This window comes from Mustelus asterias, chromosome 1 (assembly GCF_964213995.1).
Source record: "Mustelus asterias chromosome 1, sMusAst1.hap1.1, whole genome shotgun sequence".
Classification (NCBI taxonomy): domain Eukaryota; kingdom Metazoa; phylum Chordata; class Chondrichthyes; order Carcharhiniformes; family Triakidae; genus Mustelus; species Mustelus asterias.
The window spans coordinates 188,883,931-188,907,276 of NC_135801.1; the positions used below are offsets into that span (position 1 = coordinate 188,883,931).

General features: G+C 45.5%; 1 protein-coding gene across 1 annotated transcript in view; it reads left to right on the plus strand.

Annotated features, from left to right (window-relative positions):
- Positions 1-23,346, plus strand: part of LOC144500809 (dedicator of cytokinesis protein 2-like) — a 1,379,043-nt gene that overhangs the window by 1,273,043 nt on the left and 82,654 nt on the right. Inside the window, exon 40 of the mRNA XM_078224279.1 lies at positions 15,566-15,670. Coding sequence (XP_078080405.1) covers positions 15,566-15,670 — 105 coding nt within the window. The remainder of the gene's footprint in view (positions 1-15,565; positions 15,671-23,346) is intronic.

Genomic DNA, 23,346 nt, shown 5'->3' on the forward strand with positions numbered 1-23,346 from the left:
TGAGTATTGCTGATAAAGGAAACATGTTGTCAAAGCTTTGCATCTTGCACTCAGCAGGACTGATGCAAGATTGATTCCAGAAATGAGGGGTTTGTCATATGAAGAGAGATTGAACAGTTTAGGCCAATACTCTCTGGAATTTAGAAGAATGAGGGGAGATCAAATTGAGGTACATAAAATGATAAAAGGTATGGATAAAGTAGACGTGGAGTGGATGCTTCCTCTTGTGGGGCATTCTAGGATGAGAGGTCATAGTCTTAGGATAAGGGGTAGCAAATTTAAAACAGAGTCAAGAAGAAACTACTTCTCCCAAGGAGTTATGAATCTGTGGAAATCGCTAACCCAAAGTGTGGTGGATGCTGGGATAATGAGTAAATTTAAGGAGGAGTTAGGCAGATTTTTAATTGGTAATGGGTTGAAGGGTTATGGGGAGAAGGCAGGAAAATGGGGAGGAGGAGCATATCAGCCATGATCGAATGGCGGAGCGGACGCGATGGGCCAAATGGCCTAATTCTGCTCCTATATCTTATGATATTAACCTCAATTCTGCATCCAGCTCCATCCCAGCCTCCACCCCACCCTCTTGATAACCTATCAACCCTTTGCTTACCAAAGATTAATTCACCTCTACCTTAAAAATATTCAGATGGCAGGATTTTTCTCCCTCTCTGTGGCGTGTTTCACTGCGATGGGTGGGAGGGGGGGGGGTGCGATGCGCTGCTGGCTGATGATGGGATCTTATGGTCCCACTGTGATCAATGAGGCTTCCCGTTGAATGCACCCCTCACCACCCGGAAACCTGTTGGGGGGTGTGCCGTCTGTAGGACCATAAGATCCAGCCAGCGTGAACGGCAGCAAGATTTCGGCAACAGACTCTGCTCCCGCCACCTTTTCAGGAAGAGAGCTCCAAAAATTCACAATCCTCTGACAGAAGAAATTCCACTGCACCTCCATTTTAAATGCGCAACCCCTTATTTTCAAACATTAAGCCCTAGTTTGTAGATTCTTCCACAAAAGAAAACATCCTCTTCACATCCACCCTGTCAGTACCCCTCAGGATCTGATACGTTTCAATCACATTATCTCTTACTCTCCCCTGTGACTGGATCCTGAACTTCCTAACTCACAGACCACAATCAGTCAGGATAGGCAACAACATCTCCTTCACAACCATCCTCAACACCTGTATCCCACAAGGCTGTGTTCTCAGCCCCCTACTATACTCCATATACACTTACAACTGTGTGGCCAAATTCCCCTCCAACTCGATTTTCAAGTTTGCTGACGACACCACTGTAGTAGGTCGGATCTCAAACAATGACGAGATAGAGTTCAGGAATGAGATAGAGAATCTGGTGAACTGGTGCGGCAACAATAATCTCTCCCTCAATGTCAACAAAACAAAGGAGATTGTCATCGACTTCAGGAAGCGTAAAGGAGAACATGCCCCTTTCTGCATCAATGGGGACGAAATAGAAAGGGTCAAGAGCTTCATGTTTTTAGGTGTCCAGATCACCGACAACCTTCCCTATCCCCCCATGCCGACACTATAGTTAAGAAAGCCCACCAACGCCTCTACTTTCTCAGAAGACTAAGGAATGTTGGCATGTCAGTTATGACTTTCACCAACCTTTACAGATGCACCACAGAAAGCATTCTTTCTGGTTGTATCACAGTTTGGTATGGCTCCTGCTCTACCCAAGACCGCAAGAAACTACAAAAGGTTGTGAATGTAGCCCAATCCATCGCGCAAACCAGCATCACATCCGCTGACTCTGTCTACACTTCCCGCTGCTTCGGCAAAGCAGCCAGCATAATTAAGGACCCCACGCACCCCGGACATTCTCCCTTCCACCTTCTTCCTTCAGGAAAAAGATACAAAAGTCTGAGGTCACGTACCAACCGACTCAAGAACAGCTTTTTCCCTGCTGTTGTCAGACTTTTGAATGGACTTACCTTGCATTAAGTTGATCTTTCTCTACATCCTAGCTATGACTGTCACACTACATTCTGCATTCTCTCGTTTCCTTCTCCTTGTCTGTATAGCGCGCAAGAAACAATACTTTTCACTGTATGTTAATACATGTGACAGTAATAAATCAAATCAAATCAATGGACCCAGCATTGAACCCAGAGGCACACCGCTGGTCACAGGCCTCCAGTTTGAAAAGCAACCCTTTACAACCACCCTCTGGTTTCTGTCATTAGGCCAATTTTGTATCCATTTAGATACCTCACCCTGGATCTCATGAGATTTAACATTATGCAACAATCTACCATACGGTACCTTGTCAAAGTCTTCTGGAAAGCTAAGTACAGTACATCCACCAGTTCCCCTTCATCCACAGCAATGTTACTTCCTCAAAGAACTCCAAGAATTTGGTTAAACATAATATTCCTCCCATGAATCCATGTTGACTCTGCCTGATTATCTTGAACTTGTACAAGTGCCTTGCTATAACTTCTTTAAAAACTGCTTCAAACATTTTCCCTATGACAGATGTAAAGCTAACTGCACTGTGGTTTTGCACGGTGGCACAGTGGTTAGCACTGCTGCCGCACAGTGCCAGGGACCCAGGTTTGATTCATGGCTTGGGTAACTGTCTGTGCGCAGTCTGCACGTTCTCCCCATGTCTGCGTGGGTTTCCTCCGAGTGCTTTGGCTTTCTCTCACTGTCCGAAAGACATGCTGGCTGGGTGAATTGGCCATGCTAGATTCTCCCTCAATGTATCCGAACAGACGCCAGAGTTTGGCGAATGGGGGGTTTTCACATTAACTTCATTGCAGTGTTAATGTCAGGCTACTTGTGACACTAATAAATAAAATTAAACTTAGTTTGCCACTTTCTGTATCTCCTCTTTGGAATAATGGCGGTACATTTTCTATCTTCCAACCTAATGCGACCTTCCTCGAATCTGGGGAATTTCAGAACATTAAAACCAATGCATCAACTATCTCATTGGCCAGACATTTGGATGAAGTCCGACAGGACCCGGGTTCTTGTCAGCTGCAGCTCCAACAATTTGCTCAGTGCCACTTCTCTGGTGACTGTAATTTTCCTGAGTTCCTCCCTCTCTTCTATTCCCTGATTTATAGCTGCCTCTGGGATATTACTTATATCCTCTCTAGTGAAGACTGATGAAACTACCTGTTCAATTCATCTGCCATCTCCTTATCTTCCATTATCAATTCTCAGACTCACTTTCTGCAAGGCAGATGCTCACTTTGGTAACTCTTTCTAAAATATTTATAATAATTCTTGTGATCTATTATTATATTTCTCGCTAGCATTCTCTTGTACTCTATTTTTTCTCTCCATAATCATCCTTTGCTCTTCCTTGTATTCCGTCAAATCCTCTAATCTGCCACCTGTCTTTGCACAGTTAAATATATTTTCTTTAAGTTTGATATACATAGAAACCATAGAAACCCTACAGTGCAGAAGGAGGCCATTCGGCCCATCGAGTCTGCACCGACCACAATCCCACCCAGGCCCTACCCCCACATATTTTTACCCGCTAATCCCTCTAACCTACGCATCCCAGGACTCTAAGGGACAATTTTTAACCTGGCCAATCAACCTAACCCGCACATCTTTGGACTGTGGGAGGAAACCGGAGCACCCGGAGGAAACCCACGCAGACACGAGGAGAATGTGCAAACTCCACACAGACAGTGACCCGAGCCGGGAATCGAACCCGGGACCCTGGAGCTGTGAAGCAGCAGTGCTAACCACTGTGCTACCGTGCCGCCCCACAAGAGATATAATCTTTAATCTTTCAAGTTAACCATCTGTGATGGGTCTGTCCCATGGACTTTTTTCTTACTCATTGGAATGTATCCCCTGCATTCTAAAATGCCCCCTTAAATGTTTGCCACTACATCTATATTGATCTATCCTTTAATCTAATTTGCCAATTAAAACTGCAAGGAAACTGGTGACTTAGCTTTTGGATACAATCTTAGGACATGGGGGTCTCTGGCTGGTCAGCATTTATTGCCCAGCCCTAGTTGCCCTTGGTGAGCATTTGAGAGTCAACAACATTGCTGTGGCTCTGTGAGAGAGTAGGGCCTCTTAAGGATCAACAAGGTCATCTATGTGCGGATCCACAAGAGATGGGTGAGATCCTAAATGAATACTCCTCATCAGTATTTACTGTTGAGAAAAGCATGGATGTTAGGGAACTTGGGGAAATAAATAGTGATGTCTTTGAGAAGTGTACATATTACAGAGAAGGAGGTGCTGGAAGTCTTAAAGCGCACCAAGATAGATAAATCCCCGGGACCTGATGAAGTGCATCCCAGGACATTGTGGGAGGCTAGGGAGGAAATTACGGGTCCATTAGCAGCGAGGGTGGCAAATGTTGTGCCTTTGTTTAAAAAGGCCTGGGAACTACAGGCCAGTGAGCCTCATACCTGTGGTGGGTAAGTTGTTGGGAGGTATTTTGAGAGACAGGATCTACAGGCATTTAGAGACGAAAGGACTGATTAGGGACAGTCAGCATGGCTTTGTGAGTGGATAACCATGTCTCACAAATTTGATTGAGTTTTTTGAAGGGGTAACCAAGAAGGTAGATGAGGGCAGTGCAGTTGATGTTGTCTACATGGACTTTAGCAAGGCCTTTGACACTGCATGAGGTTGTTGCATGAGGTTGTTGCATGAGGTTAAATCTCATGGGATCCAGGGTGAGGTATCTAAATGGATTAGAAAAACTGGCTTGATGATAGAAGCTGGAGGGTAGTTGTAGAGGATTGTTTTTCAAACTGGAGGCCTGTGACCAGCTGTGTGCCTCAGGGATCAGTGTTGGGTCCACTGTTATTTGTCATTTATATTAATGATTTGGATGAGAATATAGGAGGTATGTTTAGTAAGTTTGCAGATGACATCAAAATTAATGGCATAGTGGACAATGAAGAAGGTTATCTAGGATTACAGTGGGATCTTGATCAATTGGGCCAGTGGGCTGACGAATGGCAGATGGAGTTTAATTTAGATAAATGCGAGGTGATGCATTTTGTTAGATTGAACAGCAGTTAATGGTAGGGCGTTGGGGAGAGTTACAGAACAAAGAATTTAGGGGTACAGGTTCGTAACTCCTTGAAAGTGGAGTCACAGGTGGACAGAGTGGTGAAGAAGGCATTCAGCATTCTTGGTTTCATTGGTCAGAACATTAAATACAGGAGTTGCCGCGTCTTGTTGAAGTTGTACAATACTTTGGTAAGGCCACACTTGGAATATTGTGTATAGTTCTGGTCACTCTATTATAGAAAGGATGTTATTAAACTAGAAAGAGTGCAGAAAAAGATTCACTAGGTGCTACCAGGACTTGATGGTTTGAGTTATAATGATAGGCTGGATAGACTGGGACTTTTTTCTCTGGAGCGTAGAAGTTTGAGGGGTGAACTTATAGAGGTCTATAAAATAATGAGGGGCACAGATCAGCTAGATAGTCAATATCTTTTCCCAATGGTAGGGGAGTCTAAAACTAGAGGGCATATGTTTAAAGTGGGAGAGGAGAGAAACAAAAGTGTCCAGAGGGGCAATTTTTTCACACAGAGGATGGTGAGTGTCTGGAACAAGCTGCCAGAGGTAGTAGTAGAGGTGGATACAATTTTGTCTTTTAATAAGCATTTAGACTGTTGCATGGGTAAGATGAGTAGGGAGGGATATGGGCCAAATGCGGGCAATTGGGACTAGCTTCGGGGTTTAAAGAAAATGGCAGCATGGACAAGTTGGGCCGATGGGCCTGTTTCCAAGCTGTAAACCTTTATGGCTTTATGGAGTCACATGTAGGCCAGACCAGGTAAGGATGGCAGATTTCCTTCCCTAAAAGGCATTCGTGAACCAGATGGGTTTTTGCGACAATTGACAATGGTTTCATGGTCATCATTCTATGATTCTAAATTCCAGATACTTTTTATTGAATTCAAATTCCATCATCTGCTGTTGTGGGATGCAAACCTGGCTGCCCAGATTAGCTGAGTTTCTGGATTAATAGTCTGGTGGTAATATCATTTGGCCAGCACCTTCCCTTGAGAAAGTGGTGGTGAGCTGCCTTCTTGAATCACTAAAGTCCACATGCCTTGGGTTGACCCACAATGCCATGAGGGAGAGTTCCTTTATTTTGACCCAACTGATCACTCAAATGGAACTTACTCACAACAGTAAGGTATTTGGATGGAAATGTGGATAGGAAAGATTTAGAGGGCTGTGGGCCGAATGCAGGCAAATGGAGTGAACTTATATGGCATTTTGGTCAGCACGGACCAGTTTGGGCCGAAGGGCCTGGCTCTGTGCCATAGACTCTATGATTCTATGAGCCTGCACTGTGCCGACATAGGGATTGGCACTAAACATAACAGGGGCCAGGATGGTATAAGCATATGTAATTACATTTGGCCAGTACGGGGATCGAACTCACAACCTTGGCGTCGTTCGCACCACGCTCTAACATCTGAGCTACTCGATGGAGTTCTTGAACTCTGCCCGCTGAGCTTGATGGGAAGAGATCACCAGGAACTTGATTCCAGCCAGAATTGCTGGAACAGCCATCAGTGGCTATCACCAAGCTGGCTGTCTGTAAATGCCAGCAAAGGAGCGACCCATCTCCTCCATATGGGAAAGGGGCCCCTGGAGAAAGAAGTGAAAGACAAATAAAGACTGAGTGGAGAGTCTTTCAAAGGCTTTACAATTTCAGAACCTACACTGAACACTTCATTGGAGTGGAGTTGAACAACATGCTGCAAAACAAAATCAAACCCAACACTGCTGCCGGCGAGGACAACATTCTTCCTGAGTTCCTCAAACACCGGTGGCATGGTGGCACAGTGGGTAGCACTGCTGCCTCACAGCACCATGGACCAAGGTTCGATTCCCGGCTTGGGTCACTGTCTGTGCAAAGTCTGCATGTTCTGCGTGGGTTTCCTCCGGGTGCTCCAGTTTCCTCCCACAGTCTGAAAGACGCGCTGGTTCGGTGCATTGGCCATACTAAATTCTCCTTCAGTGTACCCGAGCAGGCGCCAGAATGTGGCGACTAGGGGATTTTCACAGTAACTTCATTGCAGTGTTAATGTAAAACTACTTGTGACACTAATAAATAAACTTAAACTTGGCAAAATTGCTATTTGCCTCAATTTCTCACGAGGGTAATCTGCGATGGAAGACCATCTAAACCCTAGTGCCTGTCCAAAATCATCGGCCTCTCAAAACCAGGCAAAGATCCAAACTGACCTTCAATCTGCCAACCAGTATACCTGCTCTCCATGTACTGCGAGGTCTTAGACTGCCTCATCTCATAGAGGATAGGGCCAGAGGTAGAGAAAGTCTTGAAGCTGGCTTTCGGCGCATGTGAAGAACATGTCACCAGGTCCTTCACTGAAAATAGCTTTGAAAATAACCTCAAACCAGGTGCTTCTAGCACACTGGTCTCTTTGTCCAAATCCCAAGTCCTCCCTTCCCATTGGTTACTGATGCCATTTAACCATTACTCCAAGTTAGATGATTCAGAGTGTGATTGGGTGATGAGACTAGCGCCTGGAGGAAAATGTCCAATGGCTTCCTCAGGGATCTGTTCTGGCCACAAAGCTTTTCAATCTCTATATCAACATCCTGTCATCAATTCTGTTTTGGAAGTTGTTCTATGCTGACAACATCTGCTGTGCCTCTCAGTCTCAGACAGTTTCTAAACTAAATGTCGTGCTAAACAACAATGTTGTCAAGTTGTCTAACTGTGTAAGACATGACACCTTCAGCCCAGCAGCAACAAAACAGTCTCATAATATTCCACCTCCACAATGTTCATTTATCAGTGTCACAAGTCAGCTTACATTAACATAGTAATTAAATTACTGTGAAAATCCCCTAGTCACCACACTCCGGCACCTGTTCGGGTACACTGAGGGAGAATTTAGCCTGGCCAGTGCACGAAAGAGGTGGAATGTCTTGTGAAAAGGAAGAGGGAAGCTTATGTAGGGATGAGGAAACAAGGTTCAGATGGCTCGATTGAGGGTTACAAGTTAGCAAGGAATTAGCTGAAAAAGGGGCTTAGGAGAGCTAGGAGGGGACACGAGAAGTCCTTGGCGGGTCGGATCAAGGAAAACCCCAAGGCTTTTTACTCTTATGTGAGGAATAAAAGAATGACAAGGGTGAGGTTAGGGCTGGTCAAGGACAGTAGTGGGAACTTGTGTATGGAGTCAGTAGAGATAGGCCAGGTGATGAATGAATACTTTTCTTCAGTGTTCACCAAGGAGAGGGGCCATGTTTTTGAGGAAGAGAAGGTGTTACAGGCTAATAGGCTGGAGGAAATAGATGTTCGGAGGGAGGATGTCCTGGCAGTTTTGAATAAACTGAAGGTCGGTAAGTCCCCTGGGCCTGATGAAATGTATCCTAGGATTCTTTGGGAGGCAAGGGATGAGATTGCAGAGCCTTTGGCTTTGATCTTTGGGTCCTCGCTGTCCACGGGGATGGTGCCAGAGGACTGGAGAATGGCAAATGTTGTTCCTCTGTTTAAGAAAGGGAATAGAAATGACCCTGGTAATTATAGACCGGTTAGTCTTACTTCGGTGGTTGGTAAATTGATGGAAAAGGTCCTTAGAGATGGGATTTACGACCATTTAGAAAGATGCGGATTAATCCGGGATAGTCAGCACGGATTCGTGAAGGGCAAGTCGTGCCTCACAAATTTGATAGAATTTTTTGAGGAGGTAACTAAGTGTGTTGATGAAGGTAGGGCAGTTGATGTCATATACATGGACTTTAGTAAGGCATTTGATAAGGTCCCCCATGGTCGGCTTATGATGAAAGTGAGGAGGTGTGGGATAGAGGGAAAGTTGGCCGATTGGATAGGTAACTGGCTGTCTGATCGAAGACAGAGGGTGGTGGTCGATGGAAAATTTTCGGATTGGAGGCAGGTTGCTAGCGGAGTGCCGCAGGGATCAGTACTTGGTCCTCTGCTCTTTGTGATTTTTATTAATGACTTAGAGGAGGAGGCTGAAGGGTGGATCAGTAAATTTGCTGATGACACCAAGATTGGTGGAGTCGTGGATGAGGTGGAGGGCTGTTGTAGGCTGCAAAGAGACATAGATAGGATGCAAAGCTGGGCTGGAAAATGGCAAATGGAGTTTAACCCTGATAAATGTGAGGTGATTCATTTTGGTAGGACTAATTTAAATGTGGATTACAGGGTCAAAGGTAGGGTTCTGAAGACTGTGGAGGAACAGAGAGATCTTGGGGTTCATATCTACAGGTCTCGAAAGGTTGCCCCTCAAGTGGATAGAGCTGTGAAGAAGGCCTATAGTGTGTTAGCTTTTATTAACAGGGGGTTGGAGTTTAAGAGCCGTGGGGTTATGCTGCAACTGTACAGGACCTTGGTGAGACCACATTTGGAATATTGTGTGCAGTTCTGGTCATCTCACTATAAGAAGGATGTGGAAGCGCTGGAAAGAGTGCAGAGGAGATTTACCAGGATGCTGCCTGGTTTGGAGGGTAGGTCTTATGAGGAAAGGTTGAGGGAGCTAGGGCTGTTCTCTCTGGAGCGGAGGAGGCTGAGGGGAGACTTAATAGAGGTTTATAAAATGATGAAGGGGATAGATAGAGTGAACGTTCAAAGACTATTTCCTCGGGTGGATGGAGCAATTACAAGGGGGCATAACTATAGGGTTCATGGTGGGAGATACAGGACGGATATCAAAGGTAGGTTCTTTACGCAGAGAGTGGTTGGGGTGTGGAATGGACTGCCTGCAGTGATAGTGGAGTCAGACACTTTAGGAACATTTAAGGGGTTATTGGATAGGCACATGGAGCACACCAGGATGATAGGGAGTGGGATAGCTTGGTCTTGGTTTCAGATAAAGCTCGGCACAACATCGTGGGCCGAAGGGCCTGTTCTGTGCTGTACTGTTCTATGTTCTATGATCTAACCAGCACGTCTCTCGGACTGTGGGAGGAAACCCATGCAGACGTGGGAGAACATGCAGACTCCGCACAGGCAGTGACCCAAGCCGGGAATTGAACCCGGGTCCCTAGGCACTGTGAGGCAGCAGTGCTAACCACTGTGCCACCGTGACGCCCACTATGCTGGTGCCAAGAGGGAACTTAACATCTCCTTGAATGGCAAGGGATTGAGTCATGAACAACATCCCATTTATCTTGGTGTTACCCTTGACCGAATACTGACATGTGAACAAGATGGCGTGAAAGGTTAAAACGTGGAACAACCTCCTCAGCAAACTTGCTGCCTCTTCATGGAGTGCAGATGCTCAAATCTTAAGGAGCTGAGATCTTGCCATCATCCACTCAACTACAGAGTACTGTGCACCAGTGTGGTACCGCTCATCCCACACCAGTATTGTAAACACCCAGCCCAACACAACATTGTGTATCATCTCGGGTACTCCCCCGATCAACTCACTCCCCTGGCTCCCAGTCCTGGGCAGCATCCCACCCTCTCACAAAAGGAGGGAGATGGCAACAAGAAAGCTCCCAGAGAAGGTTTACAATATCCCAAGCCTGCTGCTACACAAGGACCTTACCAATCAACCGGCTAATCGCTTCCCATCACGTCAGTTTGCATGGCTCAGACCACCGTGCCAAGGAACCACAGCAGAGGCCCTCTGGGCAACAGGAATGAAACCAACACACCACCATTAAAAACCACTTCCTCATCACAAATCCCCCAGCCCATCCACCCAGCTTCAACCTGCCATGCCAGCGCTGGGCACTCCTCAACTGTTTCCACACTGGCCAAGGCCTTTGTGGGGCAAATTGGCACAAGTGGGGCCTTGCAGGGAACCCGGCCTGCAGCTGTGGTGTACCCCAATCAATGAGTCACATCATTGAAGACTGCCTCCTGACAGAATTCAGCGGAGGCTGAGAGAACTCCATTTAGTCACTGAGGAAGCTGTTGCCTGGCTTAGTGATTACTGCACATGCTAATAATAATAATTCGTCAGTTCACCCCATGAGAAAAGGATGTTGATTCTTTGGCAAGTGGAATTTGATTCGTTGAAGCATTGTAATGGGAATGAATGGCTGCCTCACAAGCTTTTGTTTCATTGGAACAGACACAACGGCCCTGATTTTACCGGCATGCCTGCCCCAAAATCTGGGCAGGCGAGGCTCGCAGAACGGCATTCTCCACTGGCCTCGGACGCAGTTTTACGAGACTCGGGCAGACGTGTCGGCAAAATTTCAGTCAAGATGTGGACATGTTCATATTCTTTGCTAAGGATAGGACCTTGTGTGTGAATATATGTAGCTTCTAGCATGTGTACGTGATCCCGTGGCTTGATAATAATAGTCGGGTGGGGAATAGGCCAGGCCATGAGATTACAGATTATGGTTGAATACAGTTCTGCTGCGAGTGATGGCCCACAACATCTCATGGATGCCCAGTTTTGAGTGGCCAGTCTGTTTGAAATCTATCCCATTTAGCATGGTGATAATTAACATGCAGACGCTATCATTAAGAAAGCCCACCTCTACTTTCTCAGGAGATTAAGAAATTTGGTTACAACTCTCACCAACTTCTAGAGATGCACCATAGAAAGCATTCTTTCTGGTTGTATCACAGCTTGGTATGGCTCCTGCTCTGCCCAAGACCGCAAGAAACTACAAAAGGGTCACAAATGTAGCCCAATCCATCACACAAACCAGCCTCACATCTATTGACTCTGTCTACACTTACCGCTGACTCGGAAAAGCAGCCAGCGTAATTAAGGACCCCACACACCCCGGACATTCTCTCTTCCACCTTCTTCCGTCAAGAAAAAGATACAAAAGTCTGAGATCACGTACCAACCAACTCAAGAACAACTTCTTCCCAGCTGCTGTCAGACTTTTGCATGGACCTACCTCGCCTTAACTTGATCTTTCTCTACACCCTAGCTATGATTGTAACATTACATTCTGCGCCCTCTCCTTTCCTTCTCTATGTAAGTTATGCTTTGTCTGTATAGTGCGTAAGAAGCAATACTTTTCCCTGTATACTAATGCATTTGACAATAATAAATCAAATCAAACATGATGGATGGAATTCCCAGTGATTTGCTTTGATTTTTTATTGTCACTTGTATTGGTGTACAGTGAAAAGTATTGTTTCTTGCGCGCTATACAGACAAAGCATACCGTTCATAGAGAAGGAATGGAGAGAGTGCAGAATGTATTGTTACAGTCATACAGTGTGAAGGCAGGATACATATTGCAACAGGAACTGAATATAAAAGTAGAAAAGTTTTGCTGGAGTTGTACAGGACATTGGTGAGACCACATCTGAAGAGCAGTGTGCATTTCTGGGCTTCTATACTTAAGCTGCCTGATGGGCGAAGATTAGTTCACTCACACCCAGGGATTGAGTATTCATTCCTTCAGGCAGATGTAGTCATTACCCACTCATCCAGTGATGAATATCCAAACAACAGTGCCTGGACCACACACACTGCCTGGATCCCAGCAATCAGATTTCTCAAAGCTTGAGACTATTTATGTCTGAATGCCTTATTCACTGGATTATCCTGTTTTAAATTCATTTGGGAAAAGAAGATAAGAAAAGAAGAAATAAGAGGCCTGGAGGCCCCTCAAGCCTGCTCTGCCAGTCAGTGAGGTTGTGCCAGAATTCTCATAGCAACTTCCCTTTCCATCTTATCCCCATATCGCTCAATTCCTGAAATGCCCAAAGTTCTATCGATCTCATTCTTGGATATACCCCTCAACAGCTCAGCATCAATGTCCCGCTGAGGTAGAGAACTTTAATAACCGCCAACCCTCTGAATGAAGAAATTTCTTCTCATCTCAGTCTTAAATTGTCAACCACTTATCCTAAGACAATAGCCCCCTGTTCTAGACCCTCCAGTTAGGGGGAAGCAGCCTCTCAGCATGTACCCATTACCAAGCCTGTTCCAACCAAGTGAGAAGGGGTGAGCTGCCCCCCCCCCCCTCCCCCCCCCCCCCCCCGCCTATCCAACCTCCTCAATTCGTCACAACAAAGGATTAACTTACGTTTTCACAAAGATATGTCTTTTCCAAATCAAAATGTATTTAACTATTTAAGCTGTGAGCAATAAGGAGTCAAATACATAAGGTTTGGTTCAAAGAAAGATCAAATTATGAAACATGAATCCCAAGAAAAACACACACATACACACATGTACACATATATCACACACATATATCACACACATATATATATATACACACACACATATACACACACATACACATACACGCACACATATACAGACAGACACATGCACACACACACATTTATACACACACACATATACACGTACACACACACACATACATATAGATATATACACATACACACGCACATATATATATAACATGCACACACACATGCACACACACACATGTACACATACACACACATACACATATACACGCACACATCTATATAGTTATATACACATACACACGCACACATATATATCCACACACATATGCGCACGCACACACACAGACACACACACAGATTTAAAACATATCGCTATGTGTCTTTTGATAGTCTTGAGGCATAGATTTTAAATGCTGTGACTGATTTAGGTTAGCTGTTTTCTTTTGGATATGGTCAGACGTAGAAGATTTTGCCATGTTGAAATTATTATAAGACCTTGGTTCACTGGGAGGTTCCTGGTAGAGTTGAGGTCTTGAACCTGGTGACATACTTATTCCGAAAGTGGAGAGAGAGCAACCTTCAGCCTGTTTCCTCTGCAGATGATTTTGCTGATGCCACCTTCGTCACTTACAATCTCTCACAAGTGACTGGGTGGTCTTGCCTTGAAATACTTCATCCATTGTGTATTTCAAAGAGGTTGTTGGTGTGTCTGTCTGTGGCGGCCTTTGTTTCCAAATCCAGTTCTTTGCATTTTTGATGTCTCTTCCTTAGACAGTTATGAGTTCCAATAATGACTGGATTATAGGAAATCTCTCTCTGTCTTGCTTTGCACTCCCTCGTGCCTGATTTGTTTGGTTCTCATCCTCACTTTGGAATGTGGCATTGCATTTTAGGCAGCTTGCTCTCTCTGTTATAATTGCAAAATTGCCAGCCAGTTGAAAGTTGAAAAATCATATTTTCAAAAATAAGGGGGCACTGCCTCATGACAAGCCCCCAAAGAGTTTTATATCTTTCTATGAGATGATCTCTCCTTCTAATCAGAACAAGAAAACTAAGCTGTGGTTTGATGTCCCATCTGAAAGGTGACACCTCTGGACAGTGCAGTACTCCCTCAGTACTGCCTTGGAAGCTTCAGTTGAAATTTTGTGTTTAAGTCCATGTAGTGGAACTAAAGCCACGACACCTGACTCAGGCTAGACTGCCACCCACAGGCAAGTGGGCCCCAGGGTCCTCATAAGGAAGTTTGAACCCTGTCATTTTCCAGGTTCCATCTCAAGGCCCACCCATCCATCCCATGTCCCTACATATATTCCAGGAGTGAACATGGTTTGTACAATTTTGCAGAGACCAAAGCCAGTAAACTACCCTTTCCAGGTGCTCAGCATTTTAAATAGCCATGGCCTCATTCTCTCATGGAAGAATGGGAATCTAACTTAAAATGACTGGCCATTTAAATCCCTCTCTTCTGTGATTAAGGGGAGGTGATAGCCTAGTGGTATTAACACTGGACTATTAATCCAGAAACTCAGCTATCCTTCTGGGGACCGGGGGCTCGAATCCCGCCACGGCAGATGGTGGAAATTGAATTCAATAAAAAATATCTGGAATTAAGAATCTACTGATGACCATGAAACCGTTGTCGATTGTCAGAAAAACCCATCTGGTTCACTTAATGTCCTTTAGGGAAGGAAATCTGCCATCCTTACCTGGTCTGGCCTACATGTGATTCCAGAGCCACAGCAATGTGGGTGACTCTCAACTGCCCTCCAAGGGCAGCTGGGGATGGGCAATAAATGCCGGCCAGCCAGCAACGCCCATGTCCCACGAATGAATTTTAAAAATATGGCCGGGATTTTCCAGCCTCGAGGGGGGGCCGAAAACCAGAAAATCTCACCAGAGGTCAACGGACCTTTCCATGTTCCGCCTCTCACCCACTCCGAATCCTGTGGCGGGCGGGATTCCAGCCTATATATCTAAACTAACTGATGTGTGCAGGCAGCTGGCTTATTTATTTATTATTAGTCACAACTAAGGCTTACAGTAACACTGCAATGAAGTTACTGTGAAATCCCCTCGTCGCCTCTTCAGGTCAATACACCTAAGCAGCACGCCTTTCAGAATGTGGGAGGAAACTGGAGCACCCGGAGGAAACCCATGCAGACATGGGGAGAACGTGCAAACTCCACACAGACAGTGACCCAAGCTGGGAATCGAACCCGGGTCCTTGGCGCTGTGAAGCAGCAGTGCTAACCACTGTGTTACCGTGCTGCCCCATGGTATGTTGCATGGGCTTATGTGCAGTGGGAGGAGAATATTGAAAACAAGTATTAAAAAGATGAAAAGTTGCTAATGGAAAATAAAGAGTCTTTACAAGAAGGAGCACAATGGGGTTTTTTTGTTCACACATTAACCTTACTTTGTTATAAATTTCACAGCAACGGCAAGCTAAGTTCTATGAAAAAATCATGAACGTTTTGAGGCCGAAACCCGACTACTTTGCAATAGGCTACTATGGCCAAAGTTTCCCAACCTTCATCCGGGTAAGTGTACCATTCTATTTTGCAAAGGAACCTGCTCTATTTTCCTGCAGAGTGAAGGATGCACTGCTCTGTGTTATAACTCATGGGTAGACCAAAGGTGGAGAATGTGGCTGTGTCATTGCGGCTAGGTAAATTGGTTTGATGCTGTCTGGAGTTTGGAGGACTAAGAGGTGAGCTTATTCAAACACACCGAAGGGGCTTAACAGAAAGAGGTGGTGATGTAGTGGGGTCGTCACTGGACTTTTGTAATCCAGAGACCCAGGGTAATGCCCTGAAGACCCAGGTTTGAATCCCACCATGGCAGCTGGCGAAATTTGAATTCACTAAAAATCTGGAATTAAAAAGTTGAATGATGACCATGAATCGATTGTCGGAAAAACCCATCTTGTTCATTAATGTCCTTTTGGGAAGGAAATCTGCCCTCCTTACCTGGTCTGGCCTACATCTGATTCCAGAACCACAGCAATGTGGCTGTCTCTTAAATATCCCCTGAAATGGGGGGCAGTTAAGGATGGGCAACAAATGCTGGCCCAGCCAGTGACACCCACATCCCGTTGACTAAAAACAAAAGGGAAGGCATTGAAAGGATGTTCCCCTGGCTGGAGAGTCTAGAACATGGAGACTGTAACCAGTCTTCAGAGGCAGAAGTCCCTTCACCAAAATCCCTTTATTTATAATTCCAACAGCAGTACACAGAGTGCTATCAGTCAGCAGCCTACCGGGGGGAGTGCCAGAGGAACTAACACTCCCGGTTAAATACAAGGAAAAGACTCCCTGGTTGGTCCATCAATTAACTCCTGAATCAGAGGGAGGAATTTTGCCAGCACATCCGCCCGTGTTTCGTGCGATCCCGCCCGAGGCCAACGGAGAATGCTGTCCTCCGAGCCTCGCCCGCCCCCAGAATTGGGGCGGGTGTGCCGGTAAAATTCTAGCCAGGGAGTTCACACTCCAATATGCCCATCTCAATGGCCTGATTAAAGTCATTACGGGAACAAAGTCTCTGGACAAGAGGCTGATCATTTGGGACTGAGATGACAAAAAACTCCTCATTCAAAGGGTTTGTGATTCTTTGGAATTCTTTACCTCAGAGGGTTGTGGATGACTCGTTAATGAATATACTTAAGGGTTGAGACGGGCAGATTCGTGGTGTCTCAGTGAATCAAGGGATATGGTGATTCAGTAGTAACTTTGAAAAATAAATTGGATTAATACTTGAAGAAGAAATATGAACAGGGACATCGGAGAAGAATTTGGGTTTTGGAACGAATGATTGTTTTCAAAAAGAGGCAGTAGAGACACGATGGGCTGAATGGCTTTCTCTGTTTTTCTATAATTTTATGAAATTACAAATCAGATGGATATCGACTTAATTACACGTGGCAATGCCTCATCAAACTAATGATATTCTTTGTGCATTAATTTTCCAAAGCGAAGGTGTTTTATGCACACAGACAGGCATGCTCACACTCATTCATTAGAAACCTCATTAAGAAACATGCAACTAATCATGTGAATAATAAACTTGATGATAGAATGAATTGACAGAACAAGCAATGACTTAAAGGGACAACTTGACCCTGGCAGTAAATGGATGTCCAATCGCACTATCCGCAGTAGCCTTGGGATATGTTGGTCGCCCTGCTGCTGAAACTGAGGTACAAGATACGGTGGCACAATGGTTAGCACTGCTGCCTCACAGCGTCAGGGGCCTGGGTTCAATTCCCGGCTTGGTCACTGTCTCTGCGGAGACTACACGTTCTCCCCGTGTCTGCGTGGGTTTCCTCCAGCTTCTCCGCTTTGCTCTGAAAGACGTGCTGATTAGGTGCATTGGCCATGCTAAATTCTCCCTCAGTGTGTACACAAAAAGGCGCCGGAATGTGGCGACTAGGGGATTTTCATAGTAACTTCATTGTAATGTTAATGTAAGTTTAAGGGGGAAGTTTTTCATACAGGTGGGTGCCTGGAACATGCTGCCAGAGGAGGTAGTGGAGGCAGGCACATTTCAGGGGCATCTGGATGGGTACATGAATAGGGAGGGAATAGAGAGTTATGGACCAAATAAGGGCAGAAGGTTCTTTTTTATTTTAGTTAGGGCATCATGGTCGTCACAGGCTTGGAGGGTGGAAGGGCTTGTTTCTATGCTGTACTTTGCTTTTCCCTTTGTTCTGTGTTCTTTCGGAGGAGGCCATTTGGGCCCTTCAAGTCTGCATCACTATTCACTATGATCATGGCTGATCATCCAACTCAATAGCCTGATCCCACCTTTGCCCCATATGCTTTGATGCCCTTCACCTCATGTGCTTTATCTAATTCCTTCTTGAAAACATTCAATGTTTTGGTCTCAACTACTCTGTGGTAGTGAAATCCACTCTCTGGGTGAAGAAATCTCTCCTCATCTCCATCTTAAATGGTCTCCCCAGTATTCTCAGACTGTGACCCCTGGTTCTGGACATCCCCACCATCGGGAACATCCTACTTGCTTTTACCCTGTCTAGTCCTGTTAGAATTTTATAGGTTCCTCTGAGATCTCCCCTCATTCTTCTGAACTCCAGTGAATACAATCCTAACTGACTCAATCGCTCGATATGCACCAATCCTGCCATCCCAGGAATCAGCCTGGTAAACCTACTCTGCATTCTCTCTCGGGCAAGGACATCCTTCCTCAGATATGGAGACCAAAAAGTGTGGCCTCACCGAAGCCCTGTATAATTGCGTTAAGGCATCCCTGCTCCTGTATTTGAAACCTCTTACCATGAAAGCCAAAGGGTGAAAGTTGGGGAGAAAGTGATGTGAGGAGAAACATTTTTACACAGCGATTGGTTAGGTTCCCAAATGCAGGACCTGACAGTATGGCGGAGGCAGGTACAACTGAAGCATCCAAAAGAGAATTGGACTGTTATCGAGTATAAAAGTTGGTAAATTATGTTACAGTTGTATAACATGGTTGGTTAGGCCAGATTTGGAATACTAGGCCCGATTTTACCAACAATTTGCGCCTATTTTCAGGCACGAATTCATGGTAAAGTCGGGTGTGAGGCCCTTGTCCACACAGATTGCCACTTTACCGAGACCCGCGAATGGCGGGGATCCGTTCCGCGCCCAAATTGGGCGCAACGACAATTTAGATGCATTTGCATGCATTTAAATTGAATTAATGAACTGCCCGCCCAACTCTATCAGCATTTCCCCCTTTACCACCGCGTTTACCAAGCTTTTAGGGACCGGCTGAATAAAAGTCTGAGTCGGGTGCTCCAGCCTCTGAAGAGCGCGTTCAGTGTTTCCAAAGGCTCTCTGACTCAGATCAGTGGTGGGGGTGGGGGCGGGTCAGATCATTCTCTGGTTGCCTCAGGGATCAGTGCTGGGCCCACTGTTATTTGTCATTTATATTAATGATTTGGATGAGAATATAGGAGGCATGGTTAGTAAGTTTGCAGATGACACCAAGACTCGTGGCATGGTGGACAGTGAAGAAAGTTATCTCCGATTGCAACGGGATCTTGATCAATTGGGCCAATGGGCTGACGAATGGCAGCTGGAGTTTAATTTAGATAAATGCGAGGTGATGCATTTTGGTAGATTGAACCAGGGCAGGACTTACTCAGTTAATGGTCGGGCGTTGGGGAGAGTTACAGAACAAAGAGACCTGGAGGCACATGTTCATAGCTCCTTGAAAGTGAAGTCACAGGTGGACAGAGTGGTGAAGAAGGCACTCGGCATGCTTGGTTTCATTGGTCAGAACATTGAATACAAGAGTTGGGATGTCTTGTTGAAGTTGTACAAGACATTGGTGAGGCCACACTTGAAATACTGTGTGCAGTTCTAGTCACCCTATTTCAGAAAGGATATTATTAAACTAGAAAGAGTGCAGAAAAGATTTACTAGGATGCTACCAGGACATGATGGGAGGCTGGATAGACTGGGACTTTTTTCTCTGGAGCATAGGAGGCTGAGGGGTGATCTTATCGAGGTCTATAAAATAATGAGGGGCACAGATCAGCTAGATAGTCAATATCTTTTCCCAAAGGTAGGGGAGTCTAAAACTAGAGGGCATATGTTTAAGCTGAGAGGGAGAGATACAAAAGTGTCCAGAGGGGCAATTTATTTTCACACAGAGGGTGGTGAGTGTCTGGAACAAGCTGCCAGAGGTAGTAGTAGAGGCGAGTACAATTTTGTCTTTTAAAAAGCATTCAGATAGTTACATGGATAAGATGGGTACAGAGGGATATGGGCCAAATGTGGGCAATTGGGATTAGTTTAGGGGTTTAAAAAAAAAGGGTGGCATGGACAAGTTGGGCCGAAGGGCCTGTTTCCATGCTGCAAACCTCTATGACTCTATGACTCTCTAACTCTATGACTCTACTATTCTTTGTTCTTTGTTGTCTGAAAAGGAAGAATGTGCAGGATTGCGGGGAGATTGTGGGTGGGGGGGGGGGGAGCACGGGGGAGATAGGGGAGGGTGTTACTGAGGTGAGTTACTCATTCGGAGAGCCAGTGCAGACCCAATGGGCTAACTGGTCTCCTTCCACACCATAACAATTCTGTGACTCTCTGACAACCTTCTGACTTAGATGCAAGAATGTAACCAACCAAGCCATGGCTTAATTGACATAACAAAGAGATGAGGAGTGAGCAAGTGTATGAAAGGCCCATGTGGTTTTCTTCCAGCATGAGATGATTGGCCTCTGATAGCCCATGACCCTGAAATCATTGACTGACAGACTTTGGTTTCTGGATTGAAGGGTGAAGGGATAAGTATCAAACAAAAGTATCAGGTAGTCAGTGGAAAACAATGATGAGGCATCATGGGGATTCTCTGGAATGCGATGAAGTGGACTGCAGCATTACGATGCTGGATCGATATTTTGCAGTCTTCAGGATATTTTGCAGCGCTACTCCAGGAACGCAAAGGGAATTTCAGAAGATCCATCTTTTTCGGGAGTTTTACCTGTGCTTGTTTACTGGCCTTAAGGGATGAACAATTTAACATTCACTGGCTCGCTTTGCATTGATTTTCTGAGGTAAGTGACTGGTAAATATTGAGAATGTAACATCCAGCTTTTAGAAGGAGGCTCCAGAAGTGAAACCACTCAATAGGGTGAAGCAGCCATGGCTCACTTATGCGGCAAGTGTGGCTCAGTTAACGGCCCTTTTCTCGAACAGAGAATGAGCAGCAATCGAGAGTCACAGGCCTGGCCTAATCCAGGATCGCAGGCAGGAACACGATGACTGATTTGCTTTGATTTATTATTGTCAGATGTATTAACATGCAGTGAAAAGTATTGTTTCTTGCGCATTATACAGACAAAACATACCGTTCACAGAGAAGGAAATGGGAGAGTGCAGAATGTAGTGTTACAGTCATAGCTAGGGTGTAGAGAAAGATCAACTTAATGCAAGATAGGCCCATTCAAAAGTCTGACAGCAGCAGAGAAGAAACTGTTCTTGAGTCGGTTGGTACGTGACCTCAGACTTTTTGTATCTTTTTCCCGAAGGGAAAAGGTGGAAGAGAGAATGTCCAGGGTGCGTGGGATCCTTAATTATGCTGGCTGCTTTTCCGAGGCAGCGGGAAGTGTAGACAGAGTCAATGGATGGGAGGCTGGTTTGCGTGATGGACTGGGCTTTGTTCACAACCTTTTTGTAGTTCCTTGCGGTCTTGGGCAGAGCAGGAGCCATACCAAGCTGTGATACAACCAGAAAGAATGCTTTCTATGGTGCATCTGTAAAAGTTGGTGAGAGTCCGTAGCTGACATATTTCCTTCATCTTCTGAGAAAGTAGAGGCATTGGTGGGCTTTCTTGACTATAGTGTTGGTGTGGAGGGATCAGGACAGGCTGTTGGTGATCTGGACACCTAAAAACTTGAAGCTGTCGACCATTTCTACTTCATCCCCTGGGTGTGTATATGAAGATTATTGATCATGTTGTACAGATTGGGGCTGCCAAGCGGGAGTGAAGATAAAATCCTAATCCAGGCCAATACTTCAAAGCAGCACCGAGGGAGTGCTGCCTTGTTGAAGGTGCCATTCCTTCGGTGAGATATTAAACCAATGTCCCACCTGATCTCTCAGATGGACATAAGTGATCACACAGGATTATTTTTGCAGAAGATCAGGGACATTCTCCCCAGTACACAATCTTTATCCCACAACTAACACACACACGCAGATCACTCAGGGATCACACACACACACCTCTCACACATAGTTATCTCTTGTCTAAAGCTTTTTAATTAGTGTCACAAGTAGGCTTACATTAACACTGCAATGAAGTGACCGTGAAAATCCCCTGATCGCCACATTCCGGCACCTGTTCGGGTAACACTGAGGGAGAATTTAGCATGGCCAATCCACCTAACCAGCACGTCTTTCAGACTATGGGAAGAAACCGGAGCACCCGGAGGAAACCCACACAGACACGAGGAGAAGGTGCAGATTCCACACAGACAGTGAACCAAGCCGGGAATCGAACCCGGGTCCCTAGCGCTGTGAGGCAGCAGTGCTAACCACTGTGTTACCGTGCCACCCTGGTTGTACAGAAGTTGAGTATCGCTGAAGAAAAAGAGACATGCTTTCAAAGCTTTAGCGCGACTCACGAATACCAAATTTCAAAGGGAGCAACGATTTATACTGCTTGAGTAATAGGATGCTGATTGATTGGCAAGCCAGGTGTGATTGGTCAAGATTGGAGATGCCGGCGTTGGACTGGGGTGGGCACAATAAGAAGTCTCACAACACCAGGTTAAAGTCCAACAGGTTTATTTGGAATCACGAGCTGTTGGAGCACTTCCCCTTCATCAGGAGCAGCGCTCCGACAGCTCATGCTACCAAATAAACTTGTTGGACTTTAACCTGGTGTTGTGAGACTTCTTACTGTGCCCACCCCAGTCCAACGCCGGCATCTCCACATCATGGCTACCACCGACACCGCAAACTGCCGGTGGAGGGGATCTCCAAAAGGATCGCGCACTCACCTGATGAAGGAGCAGCGCTCCGAAAGCTCATGCTACCAAATAAACCTGTTGGACTTTAACTTGGTGTTGTGAGACTTCTTACTGTGATTGGTCAGGGCATTGTTGTGTTGAGTGTACCAGGGTGCTATTGTTCCCCAGAAAGTGTTTTTCCTTTGGCAATGCATTCATCTCCCTGCCACAAGTGGTCACAGACATGCGGATTACACATGCTCACATGCAAATCACATGCAGACATAGATCACATACTTAAGCATCAGGCACACATACCACTTACACATGAACAGAAATTGGTCAGAATTCTCTGGCTGCTCACCCCATCCCACCACCACAGCCAGTGAGGACGGAGAACTTGGCACTCAGCACAATCTCCATACACTGCAGTGGGATGAGAGAATCCCGCTGGCGTAAATGGCCGGAAAATTCCCACCATCATACATTGTCCAACAGATCACACACACCCACACATTCATCAGACACAAATCATGCATACATACACATGCTTACACTCAAACCACGCATACACACATAGATCATATACCCGGACATGCAAACATCAAAACAACCTTCACATGTATACATCGCATGCACACAGATTTCACGCACAAAGATCACATGAACTACAATCAGTTCAAGAAAACCTTCTTAAGGACAATTAGAAATGGGCAAATGGTTTTGTCAGCAATATACACACACGCACACACTCACACA